The 26,203-nt window shown below is 32.8% G+C and overlaps 1 protein-coding gene and 1 long non-coding RNA gene across 2 annotated transcripts; both read right to left on the bottom strand.

Moving 5' to 3' along the window:
* Positions 1-1,509: 1,509 nt before the first annotated feature.
* Positions 1,510-4,071, bottom strand: LOC126553619 (THAP domain-containing protein 2-like). Its single transcript, XM_050208764.1, has 5 exons — positions 3,729-4,071; positions 3,336-3,478; positions 3,126-3,266; positions 2,416-2,949; positions 1,510-2,335 (listed from the first exon to the last, which is right to left on the bottom strand). Exons 1-4 carry the CDS (start codon positions 3,842-3,844, stop codon positions 2,942-2,944), a joined length of 408 nt encoding a protein of 135 aa, XP_050064721.1. The 5' UTR covers positions 3,845-4,071; the 3' UTR covers positions 1,510-2,335; positions 2,416-2,941.
* A 4,165-nt stretch (positions 4,072-8,236) lies between these two features.
* LOC126553620 (uncharacterized) lies at positions 8,237-8,618 on the bottom strand. The gene is made up of 2 exons (XR_007606565.1): positions 8,572-8,618; positions 8,237-8,495 (listed from the first exon to the last, which is right to left on the bottom strand). It is a non-coding gene; the product is annotated as an uncharacterized LOC126553620 (long non-coding RNA).
* Between the last annotated feature and the right edge of the window lie 17,585 nt (positions 8,619-26,203).

Here is a 26,203-nt window from a genome sequence, read left to right as displayed (position 1 = left end):
TGAATTGTTATTGAATATTTATTTTATTATTTAGAAATATTAAGCTTTATGGGTAATATAATTCGTTATTTTTCGCTATTTTTTTGGACAGGTTTTAATTACACCAATAATAGATAACAATCAAAATAATATTATTTAACTATTTTTTAATTTTTACGAATTGTATCTAGTTGTAGTAACATGTAATTATAAGCATCTATACTCGCTACTCATGTACTAAATTTTTTTGTTAACCCAAAATTGTAATTCAACTATTTGAATTGAGTTAAAAAGGTTGATTATTATAGTTATTACTTACGTAGAATTGTATAATTATGAAAAAATTTTGCTATGAGACATGAATACTTTCTTTAAAACTCCTATATAAATATGTAGTGTGTTATAATTTTTCTGTTGATATTTAGAGTAGGTACTATTGTACTAAGTACATTACAGATAAATCAATTACAAAAATTAAAACTATTATTTTCACAAATTATTTTAATATACAAAATAATACATAAAATAGGATAATATATACAAAAATTATAATAATTAATAATACATAATAATAATATACAAATTATGTCATAAGTCTTCTAAGTTTTTGAAGTCGTTGTAGATTTACTTTAGCTTTTCTTTTTTTTGTGAGTAAATTACTGTGGTGGTTTAAATACTTCATTCGTATGAGAATCCTTTGTTTTATATATTCTGCACAACAGGATAATACTTTTCAGGCATTTCCATTCTATTAAATATTTTTTTTGTTAAATTTTTAACTACCTACTCCTTGTCCTTCAGGAATTTTATTTTTGGTTATTTTATTAAAAAGTCTTTCTATTCTAAAAATATTATTTTTAAATTCATCACTGGGAACTATTAAACCACCATAGGATAAGTGATTTATCCATTGAAGTATCCCATAATCATGTCCATGGGAGCTTTCATTTAAATGTTGTCTGTTGTTGTTGAACCAAGCTCAGGAAATCTGAGTCTGAATGTCTTAGCTACCCATCCTGCCAAGTATTCAACTGCATCTTGAACCATTTCAATTTTGTTATAGTTATTTACTATTGACTCATTATCACTATTTGTATCTGTAGAATTTTCACTGTCATCAATATTTTCAGAAACATAATTTATTTTCAAATCAATTTTCTTCATGGTTTTGGCTAATAAAAACTCTTCATTATTGCTATCAGTGGTATTCATTTGATTAGAAGTTACACCGGGAGTTTTTCCCAATATTATCATACGAAGTCTATATAAGGCATTCAAAGGAGATGGATGGTCATTTAACCCACCCCTAGTCCGTAATTGTGAAAATAGGTTTTCCAGTGCATCTTGATTAACTTTACTAGATAAAATATACTTTAATCCATGATCGCAAACAATTTTCAAAAGAAGTTTCAAACCATTTATGTGCATGAGAACTGCTTTTTGGAAAATTTGAAGACTATATTTTCCATTGCATCTCATAAACAAAAATGTATTGTACATTTTATCAAATAGTGAATTTTTTTTATCCAAGTATAATCCATAAGGAGCTGTAAAAGGGGTCCGATGGTTATTTGAATGAGAAACATTACACAAATCAAACCAATTATTGACTAGTTTGATAAAATTAGCAGTATCATTGAGTAACTTTGTATCGTCAATAGGTTTGTAATGTAAAAGAGCTGTTGCAGTCGTATGAGACAATAATTGTGAGGCTAATTTTACTTTTTGACGCTGAGGTCCTTCACAGGTTAAATGCTCTTCACTAAGCTTATGACAAATACTAATTTCTGTTGATGTTTGTTTAATTAAACTTTCTAATGGTTTTTTGTTGATCAGCTGTTCATTAAATTGAAATCCGGTGTCTAATAACCAATTTCTTATTAGTTTCAAAATATGAGGGGCATCAGGAATAAATACAATTTCTTTTCCGTTTGGAGTAGAGCATACAGGGTTTTCATAGGTAACATCCAATGCTTTCCATAAACCAACATTTCCACCCCCACAATCACTTTTGCAGCATAAAACATTGAACCCAATTTGATCCAGTCCATCAATAATACTGAAAAGAATAGATTTTGTCATCTTCTGATCAAAACCAACAAAGACAGGTTGTTTCCATTGTGATGCGATCCCTCTAGCCATAACCACTTGCATTTGACTATGGGGGCCAACAACTTCGTCACGGAGTACATCATATTCCATAGTACTGGATATTTTTACTTCATCGAACATTAAGATGGTGAGTTTTTCATAATCTTGTAATGTGTTACCATTAAGCTGCATCATTCTGATACATCCTCAAGAATACCATTTCGCATGTCTATATTTTTTGCCCATCTTTGGAGAGAAGACAGTCCTAAAATATTTAAGTATAATTAAATTATAGTATTATTTCTGTAATGAAATAACAAAGTTAATAAAATAAATATAATTTACCAGGCAAAGGATAGTGCAATTCATCCTTAACGTAAACATAGGCTCGTTTACTGAAGTATCTCAAAGTAAATGCTTTTGAAATGTCTTCAGTAGTCCAGTGAACTTTCTTTTTCTTTTTCATTATCAAGTCTATTTGATTTTTAGAAAATATTGCCGATAAATATTTTTTAGCTTCAACATCAACCGCACGACTTTTGTTCTTAGAAAGCAATTTAATTTCTTTTGTCAGTCTTTTTTATTTTTTGTTAAAAGTGAGTTTGCTGTCTGTAAATGTTGTTTTGAGGATCTGAGAGATTGATTGATTTTTTGATAATCAATAACAGGTTCTTTTTTAGATTGTTCATGTTTATGAGAGTTTATATTAGATTCATTTTGTAAGACTTCATACATTTTAAGTAGTTCGTTGTACATTTGTTCATAATTGGGTTTTGGTGGAAGTGTGGAATCATCATCAATCATTACTGTGGAACTAGATACATCAGAAGGCCAATTCGTATCAGTATTCATAACTGAAGTTATTAAATCATCATGATCCTATAACACATAAAAACACTATGATAAAAAAAAAATATAATATATATTCAACTTATTTAAATTATGAAAAATTAAAATGATTTATTTTAACACAAAATTAAGCCATAATAAAATTATATTTAGATAATATAAATATTTATTAGTAATTAATGATAACATAATATAATTATAATCACCTGTTTTTTTTTTTCTTAATTCCATTCTACTTCTACGACTAGATGATGATGTTGATGCTACATTACTGTGGGTATAATCTTCTGGTAAATTTAGGGTAGGCAATGCATCAGGTTTTAATTTACAAAATTTAGGAGTGTATGCTAAAATTATTAAAACAATTTGATAAAAATATTGTCATTATGAGGTAATTTAATTAAAAATATAATTACCTAAGAGTTCGGCTTTAAGATCTCGAACATATGCATCATCACTAAAATGTTCAGAACACATATATGATAAACAAGGATTCATACTATCTCCTCTTCTGCACTTTAGAGCCCACTTATTTTGTAGCTCTGGGTCTTTTGGAAATCTAAAAATTAGAGTAAAATCTATATTTTTGTTTGAAAGTATGCTAACTGAGCAAACAATTTTTGAGGTATTGCCGTATCTATTGGTCATTTCATTTGAGTAATTAAAAATATTGCAACTTATAAATTAAAACTGTAGGTACAAAGGATTCATTCTCAAACAAAATAATATTTATTTTATACATACGATTGAATTTACATTTATAATTAACTTAATTAGTATTAAATTATTTATATTATTATAATTATTACCTGTAAAATGATATATTATTAGTATTTCCATCTCGCTTCACCTTTCCAGCATAATTAATGCATGTTGCTACAGCACAACATGATCCACCTTTGGGTTTTAATGATTTTGTTGTCATGTCTTAATATTTTTTAATACTAAACGTGGATTGAACAAAAAATGAAATGTAATGAACAATAGAAAACACGTGAGTAGTGACCGAATACAGCAGTTGAACGTTAATACTTAATAAATATACATTTTGGCATTTTGTACTTCGGCTGACGTCACTGTGTGGTTTCTCCCACTCCTAAAATTTCATAATTTGTAAATGCGGCAACCTCTATTATCTATAAACCTTGGTAGTTCGTGGGTATAATTATTAAAAAAAAGAAAAAATAATAATACAAAATAAATAATAAATAAATTTTTAAATAAATTCAGTCGAAATTGTATTGTTTTAGTGTACATATTATGTATGTATTTGATCATTTTATTATTTGTCTGTTTTTAAAGCTTTTAAGTACCTTAGTCTAGCCATAACCGTCTTTAATATATTTTAATTAATTTAACAACATCTAAGCCCTAGTTATTATAATTTAATATTGGATTGATCATATCTTAATGTTATGAAAAGGTAATGTTCTTTCAAAATCTATTTGATTTTTATGCATAATTTAGCATTACGCTGAACGCGAAGTTTTAATCATACACGGTTTTGAAACCGATGTTGTCGTTTTATAGTGTTTAGAAATGTTATATCTAAAATTAACTTGATTCAGACAAACTTTGAAAGTAGTTATGTTATTATTTATTATTTATATTAAAAAATATATTTGTATACATAATTGTATGTTGTATAATATAATTTATACAATAATTTTGTATAATTACCTATTTATCTACTGTATGACCTTTTTTTATAACTTTATTTTATATGAATAATAAATGAATAAGTATTATGTAAAATTATTGAAAAGATAAAAACCGTTTCAATGATAGCATTATAAATAGTACAATTATGTAATATACATAATATTATAGTATTATTCTTTTTTTTTTAATTATTATCAATTTTACCCATGTAATATAAAACTAAATTAAGATACTAAACATACGTTTTATACTATAATAAATTAATAGTTACAACCTTAATTACCTGTACACTATCTGTACAGATTATAAAGGTTGTACAACAATGCATCGGCGTATGACAGAAGCACAAAAATATATTATTATTTTTATTAATGGCATTTAACAAATTTAATTCAAAACTCAAATGTAAATAACTTTTTAAATTATTGATGCATAATGACGAGTGAAACATCAAAATTTATTAAAAAATAAACCCTACATGAATCATATTTCAAAAATATAGGTTCCCATATGAATTTTAAAAGTTACCCCTCAAACCTCCCCGTTCCAATTAAAAAAAAAAAAAAATTAACATCAAAATAATTTTGTTTATGTGATTTAAAAAGCTTTTCACATAGTTCAATTTTTTCTAATTTAAGGACGTCATGCTGAAATCTGCTGTCACATGAAATTTGGAACACCCTGTATATAATTCATAATAGTACAATAATGTTGTAAATCAATGTTGCCTGTCATATAATTTATTGTTTATATTAATTATGCATAATATTAAATTGTATTAAAAATATAAATATTATTTCAGAGTTATCTAATGTTCATACAGTAGATACTAATAAAACAACTGATGTGTTAGTGGAAACAGAATGTAGTAAAACATCTACTACAATTAATTCAGATCATAGTTGTTTTGAAAAAATAAATGAAACTAGCTGACCCCGTGCACTTCGTTGGCCGTTGCCCGTTAAAAATGCAAATTCTATATAATATGATTCGAATTTTGATTAATTTGTTATTTATTATTCGGTTTAACGGTGTTCAAAACTTAGACATTTTCATTAACTGTTTTGATTCTCAAAAATCTTGTGAAAGCACCACTTTAATATGCGAATTTTGTAAAATGCTTTCTTATTACACACTAAATTTGTGATACGATTTTACGAATGTACCGTGTAAATTGTAAGCATCGATCTATCATTGTTCAGGCTCTACGTTTATCAGTCAGTGAGTTACAAGTCATAATATATATTCATTCTGCTTACCGTTGCCGTGAGACTCTCTTATGATTATGAGAGCAGTATATTATCATGAAGGCAATCCACACGTGGTGGATTGCGGACCCCGCGAGATGTGTATAAGAAGTTTATAATTTCTAACACTTAAGTTTCAAAGTTTTTTGATTTTTTTTTTTACTACAGTGGGTAAAATACAATAAAGTGCCATCTCGTGGTTTTTGTATTGTTGCCTGTTGGTAAAACAATAAAACTTAGTATAACTTGTTATGTTAGTCTATTGCTGTGAATTTGAAATTTACTGTGAACAATGAACATTGACTTATTTCGCTAATTCTTTTTTTTGTTGATATGGTTTTAACAAAATATAACAACAGATCTGTAACTATTATATTCAATCATAATCAATAGCGACATTAATATAGTTTATTTTCTTGCTGAACTGCAGTGACAGTTATACATTGTCTTATACATTTTTGTCTCCATTTTTATATATTTAGATTTTTAATTTCTTTTTTACTATGACAACGATTTTAGTTTGTACGTCTATTTGCTTTCATTATTAAAAACAACCTTGCTATAACATTTTAAATAAATTATTTATTTTATTTAAATGGTTGCCATTGACTACCAAAAATAATTTAGTTTACTATTTGCTGGACAGATGGCACCTCTGTAATTTCATCACCATATCGTCATATTTCTCAAACCTGATAACTTTTTCAAATTTTTCGTCCGTAAGAACCTTTTCCGCAATGAGCTCTTCAATTTAAAAAAAAATTCAGCCAAATCGGTCCAGGGGTTGTTGAGTTATGCGCTTACCAACACATTTTGCGATTCATTTTTATATATAAGATTAAGGGTAGAAAATTAGTACGATGCAATATTTGTTACATGTACCCAAATATTGTTACAGTACACATTGAATGCTTAAAACAAGATAAATAAATTAAATTAATTGTTTCTAATAAAATTACTAATGGTCCAATGAATAAGATACTATCTCAAAACAAAAATTAGCTAAAAAAATATCAAAATTTTTATGTACAGTTTATAATGATGCCAAGCAAGGAACATATAGTGCATGGTCATGGCCATCAAATGAAATAGCCAATTTAAAAAGAAATAAATTAAATATTTTGGATGAGTTTGTTCCATTTGTTCCTAATGACGGAGATCTGCAATATATTACTCCTATTAATCATTAAATTCCATAAAGTTGTCGTAGAAGCAGATCAACCAAACTTGACAGAGAAATTAAAGTCTTGTATTTTTGTATCACTTAGAGTAGATAAGTCTGTTGATCGAAATCAAATTGATAACATTCATGTACTAGTTAAAATAGTGACTAGTGAAGGCAATCCTGAATTAATTTTTTAAGCTTTGAAGAACCAGAATCTAGAGGCGTCAGAGGGTATTATGATGCAATTAGAAAAGCAGTTAATCAAATTATACCATGGGATGACTTACTAGGTTTAATGTCTTCAATTGTAACTGTTAGTGCATCCATTAATTCAGGTGAAAAAAATGGACTATGGTCTATCCTTAAAAAAGAACGAGCAGATAAAAGTTTACCATTGATAAAAATATGGTGTTCTGTGCACCGCACTTCATTAGTATGGGAAAAATTAACAGCAAACGTGGTTGAAGAAAAAAAAATATAGAAGCATGTGTATCCATATCAAGTTATTTTCACCAATCCCCATTACGCACCAAAGAATTAAAATAAATTGCCAGTGAAGAAAAATGTAAATTTATTAGTTTACCATATTATTTTGAAGTTAGATGGACAGAATTCACATACAGCTTATGTTTAGGAATTTTAAAAAACTGGAACATTTTGGTCAAATATTTTACTAAAATATTAGAATTATCCCAAGACTTGAAAGTTAAATCAGTTACAACAGGATTTTTAAAATTTCTCACTGATTATGAAAAATTGAAACTTTTATGCTTTATAACAGATTTAGGATATTTATATTCACGTTTTCAAAAACAATTGCAAGCTGATAATGTGACAATACATGATTTAGAAGAAAAAAAAATAGCTTTCATCAAGTATTTAGATAATCTTAAAGAATCTCCTCTTATGGGTGGTTCTTTTGGGAAGAACATTAAATAACTCTGTTATTGAAACTAAAACATTTAATTCATGTTTGTCAAAAGTTTCATTCATGTACGAACTATTACAATTTTATTTTAATTCATTATCAGACATGATTTTACAGGATTTAGTATTTAATATAAAAAAATGTTTTAAAAATTCATAAATTATTGAATTTAACATTTTTCTTTTCACTATCTATAAAATATTACCTTTACTTTAAAAAAACCACTTATAAACTAACTTCTAATATCAATTTTTATACATATATTTTTTATTTTAACCTATAAATTTATTATTTTTAAATGAAAAAAGAAAAAATATTGTAATTAAAGTTTATTATTTATTGAATAGTTTCCTTCCACTACTTATTATAAATACAGTTTATAATTTATAAACTGTGAAAAAAATTTACAAGTTATATTATAATATAATACATATCAAATTTGTGTAATTTTCTTCTTCGAATCTTTCATAAAGTGATCGAAAAAAGCTTGAATCAAATCGTTCAGCCCACTAGTGTTTGGTCCTCTATCTGATCATTTATTGCAATTCTCATTGTGCATTCAGCATGTTTCCATCTGTAAAAAATATTTATATAACAATAATTGTAAATAATAAATAATAATAATATGAATAATATTGTTAATAATTTACTAGTATATAATAATAAATACTATAGCAGTTATTTAGTTATATTCAATATGATATAATGATAATATATATCTATGGTGACCAAACGTACTTATTTTATAAGGACAGTATTGTTTTTTGGTAACATGTCCTACTGTCCTAAATAAATGGTTGAAGTACACTTAAATGTACTTATTTTTAATAATTTAATAATTCCAAATGGAAAAAATTACTTAAATTCTGTTGTCAAAAAAAAAGTTTTAATACTGTGATATAGACGATAGTGTTAATATTGTAATCACAGTTTTAGATACTATCTAATAATAATATCACGAAGACTATAATAATATAGTCTTCATGAATATTATAAAAATAATAACATCGAGATCTACCTCGATGCATAATAATAACAATCTATTATCGCAGTGATTATCTATTACCACACCTCAGGTATCTCAATTACCAAAGCTGTTGGTATCTTAATTAATGATAATAATTTTAATGATTACAATTAATTATTGTTGAGATTTTGTACTTGTTAATTGTTTTTAATTAATTTTAAGATGAGTCCGCCTCGCAGAAAGTGTCATTTTAATAGTAATTTACAAAAAGAATTTTCGTTTTTGAAACCAACTTCATTTTCCATTTACATTGTTTACTGTGAAATATGTAAAAGTGAAATTGATATTTCAAATAGTGCCATAGTGGTCACGGTAGTATTAAAAATCATTTAGCAAAAAAGAAATATAAATTAGCTCTAAATGCCGTTTCATTGAGTAGGATGGCAACTAAATTCTTTAGAGATAACACTTTAAGCTCAGAAAATTTACTAATTGCGGCAAAGGAAGGAACTTTTGCCTACCATACTATCAATCACATGCAAAGCTTCAGGTCTTAAGATTGTACATCAAAACTAATTGCAACTTTATTTGAACCAAAATTTACTCTAGGAAGAAATAAATCTGAAGTAATTGTTACAAATGTATTTGTTAAAGAGGCTTAGTCAAGACTGAATAATGCTTTAAAAAAAATTATTATTTTAGTGTAATGGTAGATTCATCCAATAATTGTGAAATAAAAGTTGTACCATTACTTGTGATAGATTTTGATTCTGATAAGGGTATACAATTCAAATTATTAGAACTTAAAGATTTGCCAGGTGGATCATCTGAAATATTAAATGAATATATATTTAATACTTTATTAAAAGTAGATATTGTATCTAAATGTATTGGTTTATTTGCTGATAACACCAACACAAATTTTGGTGGGCCAAATAGACAAAGTAAAAACAACTTGTTATAAAAATTAACTAATTCTTGTTCTACATCTATTGTTGGTGTTGGATGTGTGGCTCATATTTTAAATAACTGTTTTCAAAATTCAACTGATATATTACCCTTTGATATTGAAGTCATTGTAGTAAAGATTTATAAGTATTTTTATATTTACACTGTTCTAGTCACTACATTAAAAACATTTTGTGATTCTGTGGAAGTAGAATACAAAAAAATGTTGTCAAAAACAAGATTTCTAAGTCTTATGCCAACTGTTGAAAGGATTTTAAAATGTTTGAGCCGTTAAAAATATATTTTCGGTCTACAGAATGTCCAACAATTTTAAAGGAGATCTTTGAAAACCCAGTTGGTGAAGTTTGGTTGTGGTTTATTCACATAAATTCATCATTGTTTCATCAAGCAATCTTAAAAATTGAAGGCGATAAAATATGTGCTACTGAAGCTTCATTAGAGTATTTTAAACTTCTTAACATCTTAGCTCTTAGAAAAGAAGAATTATTTTTACCAAGTAAAGTTAAAGCATTGTTATCAAAACTTCAGAGTTTAAATCCAAATAAAGATGTGTATGATCAGTTTTCTTTAAAGGCTTAGCAATTTTATTATAGCTGTATTAATTATTTAAATAAATGGTCTACAAATATGAACAATATAAAGTTATTTTCTTGGATTTGTTTGCATGACCTTGTTACTTGGAACCAAATAACAACTTCTTGTGAAACATTTAAAAATTCTTTAGGTACAAATTTAAATGAAGATCAATTATTTGATGAAATTGGTCACTTAAAATTGTATTTAACAAAAGAAAAACTTACTGATTGGAATAAAAATAATACTTCAACCGAAGATCGATGGTTAGAGTTTTTTCGTTTTATGAAGGAAAAACTTGTTCTAGTTACTAATTTAGAAAAGTTGTGTGAATTTGTTTAATGTCTTCCAGAGACCAGTGCACCAATTGAAAGGCTCTTTTCACATATCAATAAATATTGGACTTCTGAAAAATCACAACTAGAAATATCTTCATTAAAATCAATTAAGAAGGTTTTTACTAACTTTGATGAATCGTGTCATGAAATATTTAATATGTTGAAAATGGATCAAAAAATACTAAAAGAAATTCATGGTGACACGGTCGTGTCGCACGAATACCGCGATCTCACCCGCTAGACCCCCTTGCCTAGGTATCACCACTCGTTCGATAATCAATCGGGACACCCGAGCGATTAATCGAACCAGTTTCTGAGTCGGCGATGAGCCCCCAAGCTCCCGCGGCGTTTTTGTCTATCGTTAACCGTTCGTTACGATCGATCTCCGCCCGCCGCCCTTCGCAGACCGGCATCTGTCGCGACAGTTATTTTACATCAGATATATATACATTATTATATATATATATATATTTTTCCGTTGACTTTGTATTTGTCGTGTGATACCTATTTTTTTGTGCAGCTGTGCCTCCGCACCTCCGGTGGTTATATTATTATAATTATTATTCCTATAAGAAAGACAGGTTGTTTTTTTATTATTCTTATATTAACTGTTCCCTAATATCGTATACACCTTTTGTGGTGTTGTTTCTCTTTTCGTTTTTCGTTTTTCTTTTATTATTATATTGTGCTACGTGACAAATTGGCTCCCCGAGGAATCGTATACCAGACCACGGATTAAGTACGAGTTCGGCGAAACCGTAAGTAAATTTTATTTTGTGTCACATAAAATAGCTGCTTACGTAATATTTCGCCAAACCGAAAGTACTAATTTAGCTCGCTGGTTAGGAAAGACCCCGATAAGTGCGACTTGGCCGGCAACGAGTGTCAGCATTGACGGAAATAGAGAGTAAATTGGTTATTATCGGGTTTAGCAGGTCTTCGGTGGTTACCGAACGATAGCGTTTATTCGCATCTAATTAACTCATTTTCCCGTCACGCGTACGCGGTACTTTGAGCCGTTCTCGCACAAGTAGACTTTAGGCCGGTGATAACCAGTCGTCTCTACGGGTCGGCTCACGTGATAAGCATAGCGCCAGAATCGCGTCCGCCGTCGTTATCGGGTATCGGTTATCGTACCTAATTTCAGCCGGGTCGTGTGTGTGATAGCGTCGTTGTTTATATTGTGGTTATCAACAATAACAAAAACACGATGTCTAGCGTTGCGAAAACTATTTTTCAAATGTCGATCGCGGAACTTAAGTCGGCGTGTGAGTTACGCGATATTAACAGCACGGGTGCTAAGAACGATATTCTTATAAGACTCGAACAGTGCATTTTGGATGACGAGTATGACCCACAGACTCTTCAATTGCCTGTTTCGACGACGCACCCGTGCAGTTCGGCAGGTATTCCGCCCAGGACCAACAATCGCCGAACGGGTGTTCCCGACTATTCGGTAGTTGAATCCGGGGACGGATACATTGACGACGAAGTTCGGAATATTTGTTTTAATAACGACCAGTGTGACAGACTGTCGGGCGCGGCCGATAAATGCGGTTCGAACAATAGTTCGCGGGTAAACTCGCGGCTATCGAATCGTGATGCGCCACCGCTAAACAAACATTTTTCCGACACGACACAACAATTGGTGGACATAAGTCACCAAGTTGGTAACGCCGGTGCTCACGTTCGGCGGGAAGTAGAACTATTTAGTATCGAAAATCGCCTTGAGTCAATCGAAACCGCGCTAGTCGACATTAAGAACTCTGTGAGGAGTCTCAATGCACGACAAGACGCGATCGAAAATCGGCTGAAAAGCCACGGCTGTTGTGGGGCAATCGGGCATACCCGAATTTCGCCAAATCGTGATTCGTCGAATTTAGCCGAACTTAATAGTCGTATAGCGGAGATTGAACACGACTTACGGGGAACGGCTACGGCGCCGCGGCGGTTGTCCGCCGCACAGCCAAGGCCGTCGGTGGCGTTCGCCGACCCCCATGCGCGTGCATATTCATCTCCGTCACCTCCGATATGCGATAGGACGTATGTACGTAGAAGCAACACGACCAATAATGAACCGAATTTTAACGCGAATATGGGCGCCGAATTTAGCGATAGACGCAATTACGGGAGTACTGATCACGCGAGTAGCACGCGCGTAGGAGCAGCTCCCCATTATAGTGATAGACGTTCACCCCAATTTTACGGCATGCCTAATTCGGATAACGTTAATACGGTGCTTTTAAATAACGAAACCCACTACTCGGATCGGTGTACAGGGCAACCGGAGACTTTCGCGAGTACGCGAAATCCGGCCTTTAGTTTTAATTTTAAATTAACTCCACCGCAGTTCGCCGGAAAAAAATACGAGGACCCGAAAAACTTTATCGAGAGTTGCGAGTCGGTATTCCGTAATTCCGGCGTTCCACCATCCGAATAGGTACGATTGATACAAGACCAGTTAAGCGAGTCCGCCGCTACTTGGTATAAAATGGTAAAATCGTTGGGGTTATCGTGGAACGAATTTTTAATCGAATTCGCGGACCGTTGGGACAGCCCGGCTATTCGGTCGCAGTTGATGGCGGAGTTAATGTCCGTGCGTCAGCGACCGGAACAATCCCTAACAGATTTTTGTATTTACAAATATAATTTAGCTAGGCGTATTGAGCTACAACTTCCGGAGGCGGATATCGTGGAAATCGTGGGTAGTCTCGCTCGTGATGAGTTTATCTCACTTGTTCGACTCGCGAACCCGCACACGTTCCGTGACCTTCGACGGGTGGCAAAACAATTGGACGGACCGCGGCGGTCGGTTACCGCCGCGCCGGACCAAACTGCAGCGAGGAGGTCGCAATTGGCAGTAAAACCTTCGGGAGGACCCAAGGACCCCCACCCACCTAAGAAGGGGGTGGTGTGTTATGAGTGCGGGGGGCCGCATTACGCGAACGTTTGCGAAAATCGCGTCGATAAGGCAAAATCGAACGATTTTAATAAGGAAAGAAAATCGGGAAACGACCGTCGGCCGACCGAAAGACCGACAAGTCGTCCCGAAAGTAAATCCTGGCAGCCCCAAACTCGAAAGAAATGTTTTTCAATTAAGTTCCGCGATTCCGAATAAATCTGACCAAGATAAATCATCGGTAGAAACGCGCAATATTTCAAATAGAAAATTACCCCGAACTTCTATCCCAAACTCGCCGACATTGGTAGTGACTGACCAAGGAACATATACACCATGTAGGGAGAGGGAGGACAAAGGGAGGGAATTTTCAATAGAAATTTGCGATTTTGAAAACATTTCTAGTGTGGACCAGGACATTGCGCCTGTAAACATTTTTCCGTCGGAGGAATACAAGATCGGATCTGATAGTCATTTCACTGACATTATGGCCGATACTGTGCCCGACATAGGTTAGGTTACTAGACTCTCAGGCTGTAAAGTCTTACGTGAAGCCCTGGGTAGTAGAAAAATATGGCACATACTGTTCAAGGACCACTGCGGTGGTGAGGTTAGCAGACGGTCGCACAACGAATACGAGCGGTGAAGCTTCGTTTGAGACTAAAATTTCGAATTTGGAATTCACTTTTAGAGCGGCTGTACTAAATGATTTGTTCAGTGATGTATTATTAGGTCATGACTTTCTAGTCCAAAATCAAGTATCGTTGGATTATACGACGTATACGATTTATATGGGCTCTAGACAACGCGCATCCGTGTGCTGGAAAAAAGGCAACCCCCCACCGACCCACCTTCCCGATTTTTCCGAGGTACTATTTACGGGTGAACCCGAGTACGTACAGAGAATGAAAACAATACTGACCAGTATGCAAACGTTTTAGTGGAAGTATAGGCAGGACTAAATTAATTGAACATGACATTCAACTAAATAATCCGTCGCCGGTGGCCCTGCGTCCTATCCATATCCACCAGAAAAACAACATTATTAATGACATGGTGCGGGAAATGGAGGAGCAGGGGTTGGTAGAGCCGAGTATTTCACCCTGGTCGTCACCAGTGGTACTCGCAAAAAAGAAAGATGGGTCGTTTCTGTGCGTAGATTACAGACGACTGAACGACGCGACTATCTCGGACGCACAACCAATGGGGAATCTCCATGAAATGGTTCGCGGTATGAAAGGTGCACGTGTATTCACTACGTTAGACCTCAAATCCGGATATTGGCAACTATCTTTAAAACCTGAAGCCCGAAAGTATACCGCTTTCCGAACCCAAAGGGGTTATTTCAGTTTAGAGTACTTCCGTTTGGTCTGAAAAACTCTCCGGCGACTTTCGTACGCCTGATGGGTGAGGTATTGAAGGGGCTGATAGGTGACTTTGTGGAGGTGTATCTAGACGCAAAGTTATTTATTCATACGATCTCGAAGAACACCTCATACACATAGAAAAAGTAGTGGAGAGACTACATAGGAGTGGTTTAACTTGTTAGCCGAAAAAGTGTCATTTTGGGCAGACCCAAATTTCATTCTTAGGGCATGTCGTCGATGCGGATGGCATTGACAAACAACCCGAAAAGTTAGAGGCAATCTTAAACCATCCTTTACCCAAAAACGTACGGACGTTACGAAAGTTTTTGGGCGGTGTGCAACTGGTATAATCAGTTGTATACAATTACGCCGACATAATTAATCCCCTAACTAATTTACTTAATAAGGGTGTCAGATGGCGTTGGTCTAAAGTCGAGCAGGAATCTTTTGATATCATTAGACAAAAGTTATACGACTCCCCAAAATTAACCCCCCCCCCCCCCCCCCCGATTTTTCGAAACCTTTCTGTTTACAAACGGACGCATCGGAGATAGGGGTTGGCGCAATTCTATTCCAACAAGGTAGTGACCTGGAAAGGAAAATTATTGCCTATGCCAGTAAAAAGCTAAGCGAAACGCAACGCAAGTACGCTGCGGTGTAGAGCGTGAGTGCTTAGGGTTAATTTGGGCGATTGATAAATTTAGACCATTTCTGGAATCTCGTACCTTCGAATTGTATACCGACAACTCGGCGCTGACGTGGCTACACCGGGCGAAGATAAGAACAGTAAAACACCCGTGGGCTCTGCAGTTAGGAACACTAGACTTCGTTATTCGACATGTTCCGGAGTACAGAATGAGGGTCCCGATATGTTATCTCGATTCCCGACAGACGGTCCTACGTTGGACGAGGACGCGTTGGAGGAAAATTTGGTTGGTTTTCCAACGAGTAACATAGTGGTCGGAAGTAGAGAACCAGAACAGATTTATCATATTCATCCGAACTCGAGTAACTCGAGTCCCATCTCCCTTTAGACATTAATTGATTGGCAGGGTGAGGACCCCAAGATCCAAGAGATTGTGTCATACTTTACGTCAGATGGTCCGGCGTGTAACACGCGACTAAATCGACTTGAAAAATTCGATAATCTGATTTATGAGGAGGGTCTCCTTAAGAAAAGGAAAGTATGGAATATTTCGGATAATACGATGAAGTACATGGTGGTGGTACCCGTTGACAAACAGGAGCATATCCTGTGGCGTTATCACGACCACGTCCTGGCAGGACATCCGGGATGGAAAGAGACATATAGGGCGATAACAAATAGGTTTTATTGGAAGTCGGTACGGGAGTCTACCCGGCGCTACGTGGCAGCTTGCCACATATGCGCGTGTACCAAACCATTAAATAACAAAATCGATGTCCCGTTACGCCCTAGAAAACCAACCCAACAATGGGAAGTGGTTAGTGTCGATTTGATGGGACCTTATCCGCGCACAAGTCAGGTAAGACCAACATCTTAGTAGCCACGGATTGTCACAGCAGGTGGGTCGAAGCGTATCCCTTGGGGGCGGCAACATCCGCCATGATTACCCAAACCTTGGAAAGGGAGTTGTTCGCGAGATTCGGTTACCCACGGGTGCTATTAAGCGACAATGGCCCTCAATTTACCTCGGACGTGTGGACAAAAGCACTCGACCGATGGGGGGTGGAGGGTTGGACTACCCCAGTATACCACCCGAGGGCCAATCCGGTAGAAAGGCGTAATCAGGAGCTGAAAAAGGGCCTTCGGGCACTACTGGTGTGAACGATAGTCATCGTTCGTGGGACCAGAAACTCTCGCGGTTCTGTTTACATTGCGCAACCGGAAGAACGACAGGACCGGCGTTTCACCGTCAGTTTCGGTGTTTGGACACGAAACCAAAAGTCCTGGAGATTGGGCACTAATCGTGAAGTCCGATAGTACGCCGCGGGTTCCGGCAACATCGGACATCATCACGGTTTTCGAGAAATCGAAGGAGAACCGGCGAGCGTTTGCCGCCGGGGACCGGGCTTTCGTTAAGGCACACCCACTCTCCAAAGCCGATCAGGGTTTCCATGCGGGGTTTGCCGCAAAGTGGACGGGTCCCGTCACACTTAAAGAAAAACTGGGGAAAGGGGTTTTCTGGACAGATCAGAACCCACCGCGCAAAGTGTACGTCTCCAGTTTGAAACCCGCGTACACGAAGTGATACTCGTTCCGCAATCGGCCAAGTCGTGTGAAAACAAAAGATGTCACGCGAAGGTGAGGAGCAGCTGACTGGCCGGGACAGCCGGTGGCGGCCGAGCCGAGGCCACATGAGGACGAGTCTGGAGGATTTGGTGTGGCAGACCACCTCCCAACTCGACCTCTTGCGGCAGACCAGGGCGACGCTGATCGGGCTGGGAGCAGAGTTCCCTCCGGAAGCACCGCAGGGACTATCGGTCCAGCAGATCGGCGACGTGGACACGGCGGAGCTACGGGCCGACCCTCATCTGTGGGCGGCGTACGAGCTTTTATGAGTTGACTGAAATAATGAGCCAAAAAGATGACAAACAATTTGCAATAATGTTAACAAAGTTGGCCAGAGGACAGTTGGAAGAAGCTGATGTAAATTATTTCCAAAATCTTTAACCCATCTAGACATTATTTTTCAACCACAAGTAATGCATCTTTGGGCTAGGTACTAATAACGAAGTAGACGAAATGAACCGGAGAGTGCTTAACTCTATGAAACAAGTTAGTTTCATATCCGAAGCCATTAATACGCCTGCTAAACGATCATGTATTGAATCTGCCAAGAAACTGCCACGACAAAAGTCTTTGGGTTTAGATTTAAGGTTAGTTTTAAAAGAAACAGCTAAATACATGGTGATAGCAAACATTTCAACCGAAGACGGCATAGTGAACGGTGCAATCGTAGAACTCATGCAAATAAACAAAGGACACACTGCAGGAGGTAAAGAAGTTGCAAAAAGAGTTTGGATCAAGTCTGATGAGCCAGATGTTGGGTCACTAACCAGACAGAAGATAAAAAACAAACTAAAACCCGAAGGCGAACACACAGATGATATGTGCAAGTGGACACCAATTGAAATTATAAAATTAGAATTTCAACTCGGTAATGCAGAGCACCATAAAGTATTTAGAATGCAATTGCCCTTAGTGGAAGCTTTGGCATTGACGGTAAACAAAAGTCAAGGTGCCACATATCAATCTGTAGTATTTAATGTACCCCAAAAATTCTTAAAGTGCAATATGTTAAATGTAGGATGTAGTCGAGCATCTTCTGCTCAAGGTTGGCGTATAGATTACTTTCCTGCAAAGCCACCAAAACCTTCTGCAAAAGTTGAACATGAAATGTGCAGACTCAGGACACCAAGTTGTGCTCTTTTTCAGCGTTTTTCTAGAATTATGACACACAACATGCCACTCTCCTGCATGTCACACAATATAAGGTCTTTAAAAAAATATGAAGCTCACATTAATGCGGATATCGTTCTTTTACAATCTGAAATAATGTTCTTCCAAGAAACTGGTTCAAAATCATCTGACACATATACCATTAAGAACCATACTGAATGCTGTAGAATAGACAGTATACATGCAAATGGTAAAAGTGGTTCAATTTGTTTTGTTGGAGAATCCATTAATCATAAAGAAATAATCTGCAGCACAACATTGCTTCAAGATCAAAATAAAAAGACACACTTAGAAGCAATTGAAGTTATGATTGAAAATATTACCTATATTGGGATATATTCATCGCCAAATTTTCCTGTACAGAAGCTTTGTGGTTTCATTGAAACGGTAGCTTCCACCAAAAACAATATTATCTTTATTGGTGATTTCAATGTAAACTTCAACAAACCGCCAAAACAACTAGTTCAAATATTAAAACATTTCAATTACAAAATACATTACAAAAACATTATTTTTAACAAATCAAAATGTTTGCAGCAAAGATGTATAATATTATGTTATCATTCTCAAAAGAATGTAAAAATATTTTCCAATTGGAAAAAAACAAAACATAACACAGCTAAAAATAAATTGTAAACTTAACCTGTAAGTATACAATCTGACTGTTATTTGATTCAAAAAGGAATGTGTAAACCGCCAACTATTCACTTACATAATATTATGTATGAGTTGCCAGTACCAAGCCTGGATAAAAAGTGTGAGGCTGCTAACCTTATAATAATATTCATTTTTTAACATAAGCAGAAACCTAGATTTTATTTTTATTTAAATAATATTGAATTATGTATTATTATCCACTCTTCTGACCTTAATACCTTATACTATGTATGTTTGTATTCAATCCTCCAAATACAAACTACAATTTTAATTGTGCGGTTTTAAGATTATCAACATTCATTATGTATTCGCCTAGGATCATAACATATTTTAATAACTTATATAATATCAGTTCTACAGCAAAGCCTATCTTCCAGTGTTAAGTATTTAAATGACTTTAGCCTGTAAAATAAGATGTTTTTTCCATACATAATTTAAAATGTTTAGGACATGTTATTTTGTAATTTTGTGTCAAGTATTTAATGTAACGTGCCACGTACAAGCAGTAGAATGATGTAGTATCGGATGGTTTGTTGTAAAAAAATGAAGACTCTTGAAATATTTTCAAAGTGTTTTTTATTGAAAAATATTCTAAGTCCAAATGACAAAACTATTGATCTGGGTGACGTGAAGGTGCTCGCTCTAACTCTGATTGATCACGTCTGATTTGTGCCTAATCTGGGCCCCCTTATATATCCTTTGTTCAGATCCCTGATGGTCTTCTGCACGAGCATCCACTTCTTCCCACGCATTGCGTCATCTGCGCGATACCGTGTGTCAATTATATGACTTTAATATTCTACCGGGTGGTAATTGTATATCTATAATATTCTACCGGGTGGCAAGCGTACGTGCGATGATCTGTCTTTGACAATGTAAATATTGTGCCGGCGTTCTCACGCCGCTCCGCCGTTGATGACTATTATGTTTATGTTAAAGTTTATGTTTAAGGAAATCTATACTTGATCATCTGCTGACTTTAAGAACATTTGTTGTACCCTTATCGTATTTATAGAAATGTTTGTTATACCCTCAATGTTTAGGTTATTGTTAGCTACCTATGGTATGTAGTAATTTATATATAAGTATAAGAGCACGTTGCAATAATTATAATATAAAGTGACTAAAAATAAATAATAAGATTTTATTTAAATTTATTTATTCATAATACTTCATATTATTTTACATTGTACATTTAACTATGATACAACTCGAATACTAACAATTTATTGAATATATTATAATACATATAATACATTAAAGGTAAAAAGTAAATATTTAAAAAGCCACTTATTATATATGTTTATACTAATTTATTACATTAAATTTGTTATTTTTTACAGATTCAAAATATTTAATCAATTTAAGGGTTGAAAGTATATGAATCTTTCAATGGCCTTTATTGGGTTTAACAGTGCAAACATTTTTATTAGTTGATATCGTTGATGTACTATGAACTATGAATCTTATAAACAATTTGTCATTACTCTGTGTGATACAAAATTCTTACACAATTTTGTATCTATTGAAATTAGAATTTAAGAAATGTATTAACCCTTGCACTACCATTGACGCACATGTGCGTTAATGACAATTTACATTGATACGCCATTGACGCATATGTGCGTTTACTCGTTTATAATGTTATCAGATAATCTGATAGAAAAATTGATAACTGCTAAATTGTAGTATTTTCAAAGACGAATTGAACTACATAAAAAAAAACATGGTACTGTTCTTATCAAAGAAGTTACATGCAATTTATTATTTTCTAATGTTCCAGGTTTCCCAAAATATTGTTATCAGTTGTTATGTTTTGATAATTTGTTATAAATATTTGATGTTTTGAATTTTTAAACTTTCATCAGTCATCGCGTATTTAGTATTTGCTGTTCACCTAAGTGACTGCGTTTGTATTCATTTTTGTTATACTTGTGTTTTTGTTGTCGGTATTATTCTACCTAGTTCTATCATGTCACATATTATGAGTGATGAAAGTATATTGGCAAGTTTGGATGAAATTATAGCAAATGAAGAGTCAGACGACGAATTCATTAGTGATTTATTCGGTAATTATTATTATTAAATCGTTATAGTACATATTATATAAAATATATACCCTATAAACTTATGTATTGTATTATTTTGTATACGATTATGAACAAATACTACACATAAGTTCATGAATAACATATCGTATAAGGTATACCATGTTGATATATGCTGTAAATTGTTTATTTATTTGTACTATGTATTTTACAGTAGGTTTTGATGATGAAAAAGAAATAGCTTCAAACCAAGACATTGGAAGTGTGCAAGGTGATGTTCACAAGTACACTGTATTCCAACAAAATGATGCTGAAGATAAAACTATGTCAGACACTGAAGAAGAAATTGTACAATCTGATAATGAAGAAGAAACTGAAGTTTCATTTCCAACACATCAACCAAAAGTAATTGTACCTCAAAAAATTAACAAAGACATGTTTACTCCAAATTTTAAATGGAAATCTGGTACACCATTTCAACCTAAGGTTCACCAGTTTTGTTCTACTAAAAGTGGTATTCAAAAAGAGTTTGAACTGAACAGTAACTCTACTATTTTAGATTTTTTTGAAGCTCTTGTGACTCCATTTTTATTGGGCAAAGTTGCTTATGAAACAAATGATTACTTTAGGCAAAATATTGAATCAAATAATGTTATGTCATCTCGTGATACAAGTTGGTATGACACTATATCAGAAGAGTTATATTTATTCATTTCAATACAAATGCTTATGGCCAGGAATAAAAAACTTGAAATTGCAGATTATTGGTTTACAGATCCACTACTTTATTCTCTTATTTTTGGAAAAACCATGAGTAGAAATCGGTTTCAATTACTTTTGCGTTACATTCATTTTTGTAATAATAAAAATCAAATCTAAAATGATCGCTTATTCAAAATTGATATGGCATTACAAGACATAAAGAATAATTTCAGATCTGCTATGGTGCCATTTCAAAATCTGGTTATAGATGAGAGTTCGGTGTTATGGAAAGGAAGACTTTCATTTAAACAATTCATAAGGACTAAACGTCATCGGTTTGGAGTCAATTTTTTTATTTTATGTGTTGTAGAAACAGACTATATTATAGATTTTATAATATACACAGGAAAAACTACACGTTTTGTTGCATGTGATGCTAACTTAGGGCAATCAGGTACTGTTGTAAAACATTGATGAAAAGATATTTGAATAAAGGTCATACTCTATATACTGACAACTGGTATACATCACCAATATTATCAATGTACTTGCATAAAAAAAAGACCAATACTTGTGGAACTGTAAGATGCAATCGTCGAGGAATGCCACCATTTAAAAAAACTAAATTTCAACCAGGTCAAACTGAATGAAAGAAAACATACTGGAAAAATGTTAACAATAAAATGGATGGACCGGAGAGAGGTGCATATGTTTACCACAATACATGAAGATGAACAGTTACCAATTCAAAAACATGGTAAAATAACAATGAAACCTAAATGTGTTAAAGAATACAACGAAAATATGGGATCTGTGGATAAAAGTGATATGTTAATAAGTAGTGTAGAGTGTGTAAGAAAAACAATAAAATGGTACAAAAAAATATTTTTCCATTTGATAGATTTATCATTATTAAATTCTTACTCATCATATAAAACAGTTACTGGAAACCATATACCAATAGCTCAGTTTCAAATATAACCAATAAGACAAATAATAGAAAAATATCATACCAATCGTGTAACAAAATCAAGGCCACCAACTAAAGACCAACCATCAAAACTAATTGATAGGCATTTTCCATCAGAAGTTCCAGCAACACAATCTGGAAGGCTTGCCAGAAGAAAGATGCCAACTATGCAAGAATAATAATAAGAGAACTGACACTAGATATATGTGTACAGAATGTGATGTGGGCTTATGCGCAGCACCTTGTTTTAATATATACCACACAACAAAATGTTGACTACTATTTTTTTTATATTTTATTATAGACTGTACCTAGTATAATACTTAAGTATAATTACATGTAGTGTTTTAATTCTAATCCATGTATTTTTTTTTTCTTTTTTTTTTTAATAAATAATTAAATTTTGCAATTTATAATATATGCGTTATTTATTACCAACTAACGATACATGTTGAGAACCAATGACTGATCAATTAAAAAATACTTACAACTAATTAGGAAATTAACTAATTAATTTTTTTTTTTTTTGCTGATTATTATTAATTCAAGGAATTCATTAAATATAATAAAAAAAAAAAAAACGGGCAAGTGAGTACCGCTCTGCTGTACATTAGGTGCCGTATGGATCATTATTATATATTATAGGAGTGTTAATTTGAATCCAATGATAGTTATCATTGTATACGAAAAACGATTCTGAACGAAGATGATTTGTCAGCCTAGGATATAATTTTTAGTGGTTGGTGAAAAAGTTGGTTTATGTTTTAATGGCCTGAAACAACAAAATTTAAGTTCTTTTATAACAATTGTAAGCTAAACTTATGAAAAACCTTGTGTTAAATTTTCAACTCTTAGCTACTTATACAAAAATTTTTATGAAATATACCTACAAAATAATTTGCAAATATTCATGCTTTTGACGAATTTTTGTAAATTTGAACTTCAAATGCTAATAAAAAAAAATTGTGCCTTTGTATTCTTATAATTTTTTAATCACTATAAGAATAACATATGAGGAACTTTGTATTAAATTTTCAAGTATTTTGATAGGGCCAAAAAAATTTTATCGACACTTCAAAAATATTTTTTCAGAAAAATTGAAAATTTCAGTTGTCTATAAATAGCTCAAAAAAAGTCAAAATATTTTGAAATTTAAATCACGTAAAGTAAACGCAAATCTTAATAACTGGTAAAATTTTCAAGTATCTACGACTTATACTTTTTGAATAATAACAATATCAAAAATCGTTTGAGGTTAAACTGTTATTTAACGCGGTTTTGTAAAAATTTAAATTTCAAACACTCATAAAAATTTGTTGTCTGAATCCGGTAGAGTTTTTTTTACAGATATTTGAAGATAAATGTATGGAGAACCTTGTACCAAATTTTCAAAACTTAGTTATAAAAGAAAAAAATTTTATGATTTTTCAACTTCAAAATTACTTGCAAATTTTCGCGTTTTCGACAGATTTCGTTAAAATTTGAACTAAAAACGCTTATAAAAAAAAATTGTGACTAACGATTTTTAATTTTTTTTTAGCTACATTAAAAACAACTCATAAGGAACCTTGTATTAAATTTTCAAAACTTTTTGGTCATCCAAAAATTTTTTATCGACACTTTAAAAAAAATTTCTCAAAAAAATCGAAAATTTCAGTGGTCTATAAATAACTCAAAAAAAGTCAACATTTTTTGAAAATTTAACTACATACAGATACCACTGACATTAACATTTTGTGAAAATTTCAAGTATTTTCACTGATTAGTTTTTGAATTACAACCATAAAAAAAAATCGATTTGGTCGAAAACTGGTTTTGCGTAAAAATTCCCGTTTTTCCGTCATTTTTTTTTTTGTTTTTCTCGATTTTTTTGAAAACTGTTGGAAAATGTTAACTTTTTACCTCTATAATGCACCAAGGATATTCACTTTTACATCGGAAACCACCCCCATAGTTTGAAATTGGAGCATTATTTCGACTAGTTATGCTGTACACAGACACAAAAAAAAAAAAAAAAACACACATCATTGTAAAATCAATACATTCATCACTTCGTTCAGAATCTAAAAAAGCTTGACCTGACAGTGGTAAATAATTTTAAAGTGCTTGACAGGGAAAAGGTTAATCCACTATTATTTTTATAAAATATAAAAAAAAATTCTTTATTTAATGATTTAATTTGAATTATTAATATTGTAAATAGTCCATAGTAATCTGGTCAAATTTATTTGCAATACCTCTATACTAAAGTCCACCAGTTGAGAGGCAAATACCAATTTGTACTACAGTTCACTGATTAAAACATCAGCTGAGCTTGGTTACACTATAATAATATGCACTTTTGATGATACAATTCAGCCATTAGTAATATCTAACAATAAACAAAATACATAATTATAAGTAAATATTATGTAATTTAATGTGATAGGTACTTATTAAACTTACATTAATGAAATCTTTAGGAAATGGCTCGTCTTGATGTTAATATGTAATTGTTACACAAGGAATCAACACGACGTAGAATTATATTAATTTAAAATTATTACAATTAATACATGGTTAATTCATATTAGAAATAAAATTTTAAAAACCGTAATCAACCAACAACGTCAACATACGGAATGTAAACAAAACATAAAATATCACAGATATAGATAAAGTTTATTATCTATATCAGCAGCTGTGTACAATATTCATAGATAATAAAGATTCTTATTAAAATAAAGATCTTTATTATCTATGACAATATTATAATAATATGTGATTGTATCTAATTCCGTGCACTATACAAATTACATAATATTATGGTATTCCTTTTTGTGTAAACCACGATTGTAGATAATAATATATAATCTTACATATAAAAATGAATCGCAAAATGTGTTGGTATTCGCATAACTAAACAACCCCTGGACCGATTTGGCTGATTTTTTTCATCAACTGTTCGGAATTGCCAGGAGAAGGTTCTTACGGACGAAAAATTTGAAAAAGTTATCAGGTTTGAGAAATATGACGAGATGGTGATGAAATTACAGAGGCGAGTAGTATATATTTGTATGTTCTGCGCACTTTTGACTGCGGAGATTGTAAAATTTTAAGGGGGATTTTTCCCCTCAAACTTTTTTTTTCTCCGCTGTACTAGTAAAAAACACTGATTTAAAAAAATTTAAAACCAATTATTTTTTCCCCTGTTACACATAAAGTTTAAACAGTGTATACACTATTTATTTCCCGTGTATCACAGACGGAGTATTCCGCTACAACCAATAAATTTTTTTCTATGTTACACATAAAGTTTAAGCAGTGTATATACACACTTCATAATTATATTTTTAGTCATATTTTTTTTA

This window comes from Aphis gossypii, unplaced genomic scaffold (genome assembly GCF_020184175.1).
Source record: "Aphis gossypii isolate Hap1 unplaced genomic scaffold, ASM2018417v2 Contig00281_ERROPOS243947, whole genome shotgun sequence".
Lineage (NCBI taxonomy): Eukaryota > Metazoa > Arthropoda > Insecta > Hemiptera > Aphididae > Aphis > Aphis gossypii.
Note: the sequence above shows the minus strand (reverse complement) of the source record. Positions and strands in the feature narration are given on the sequence as shown.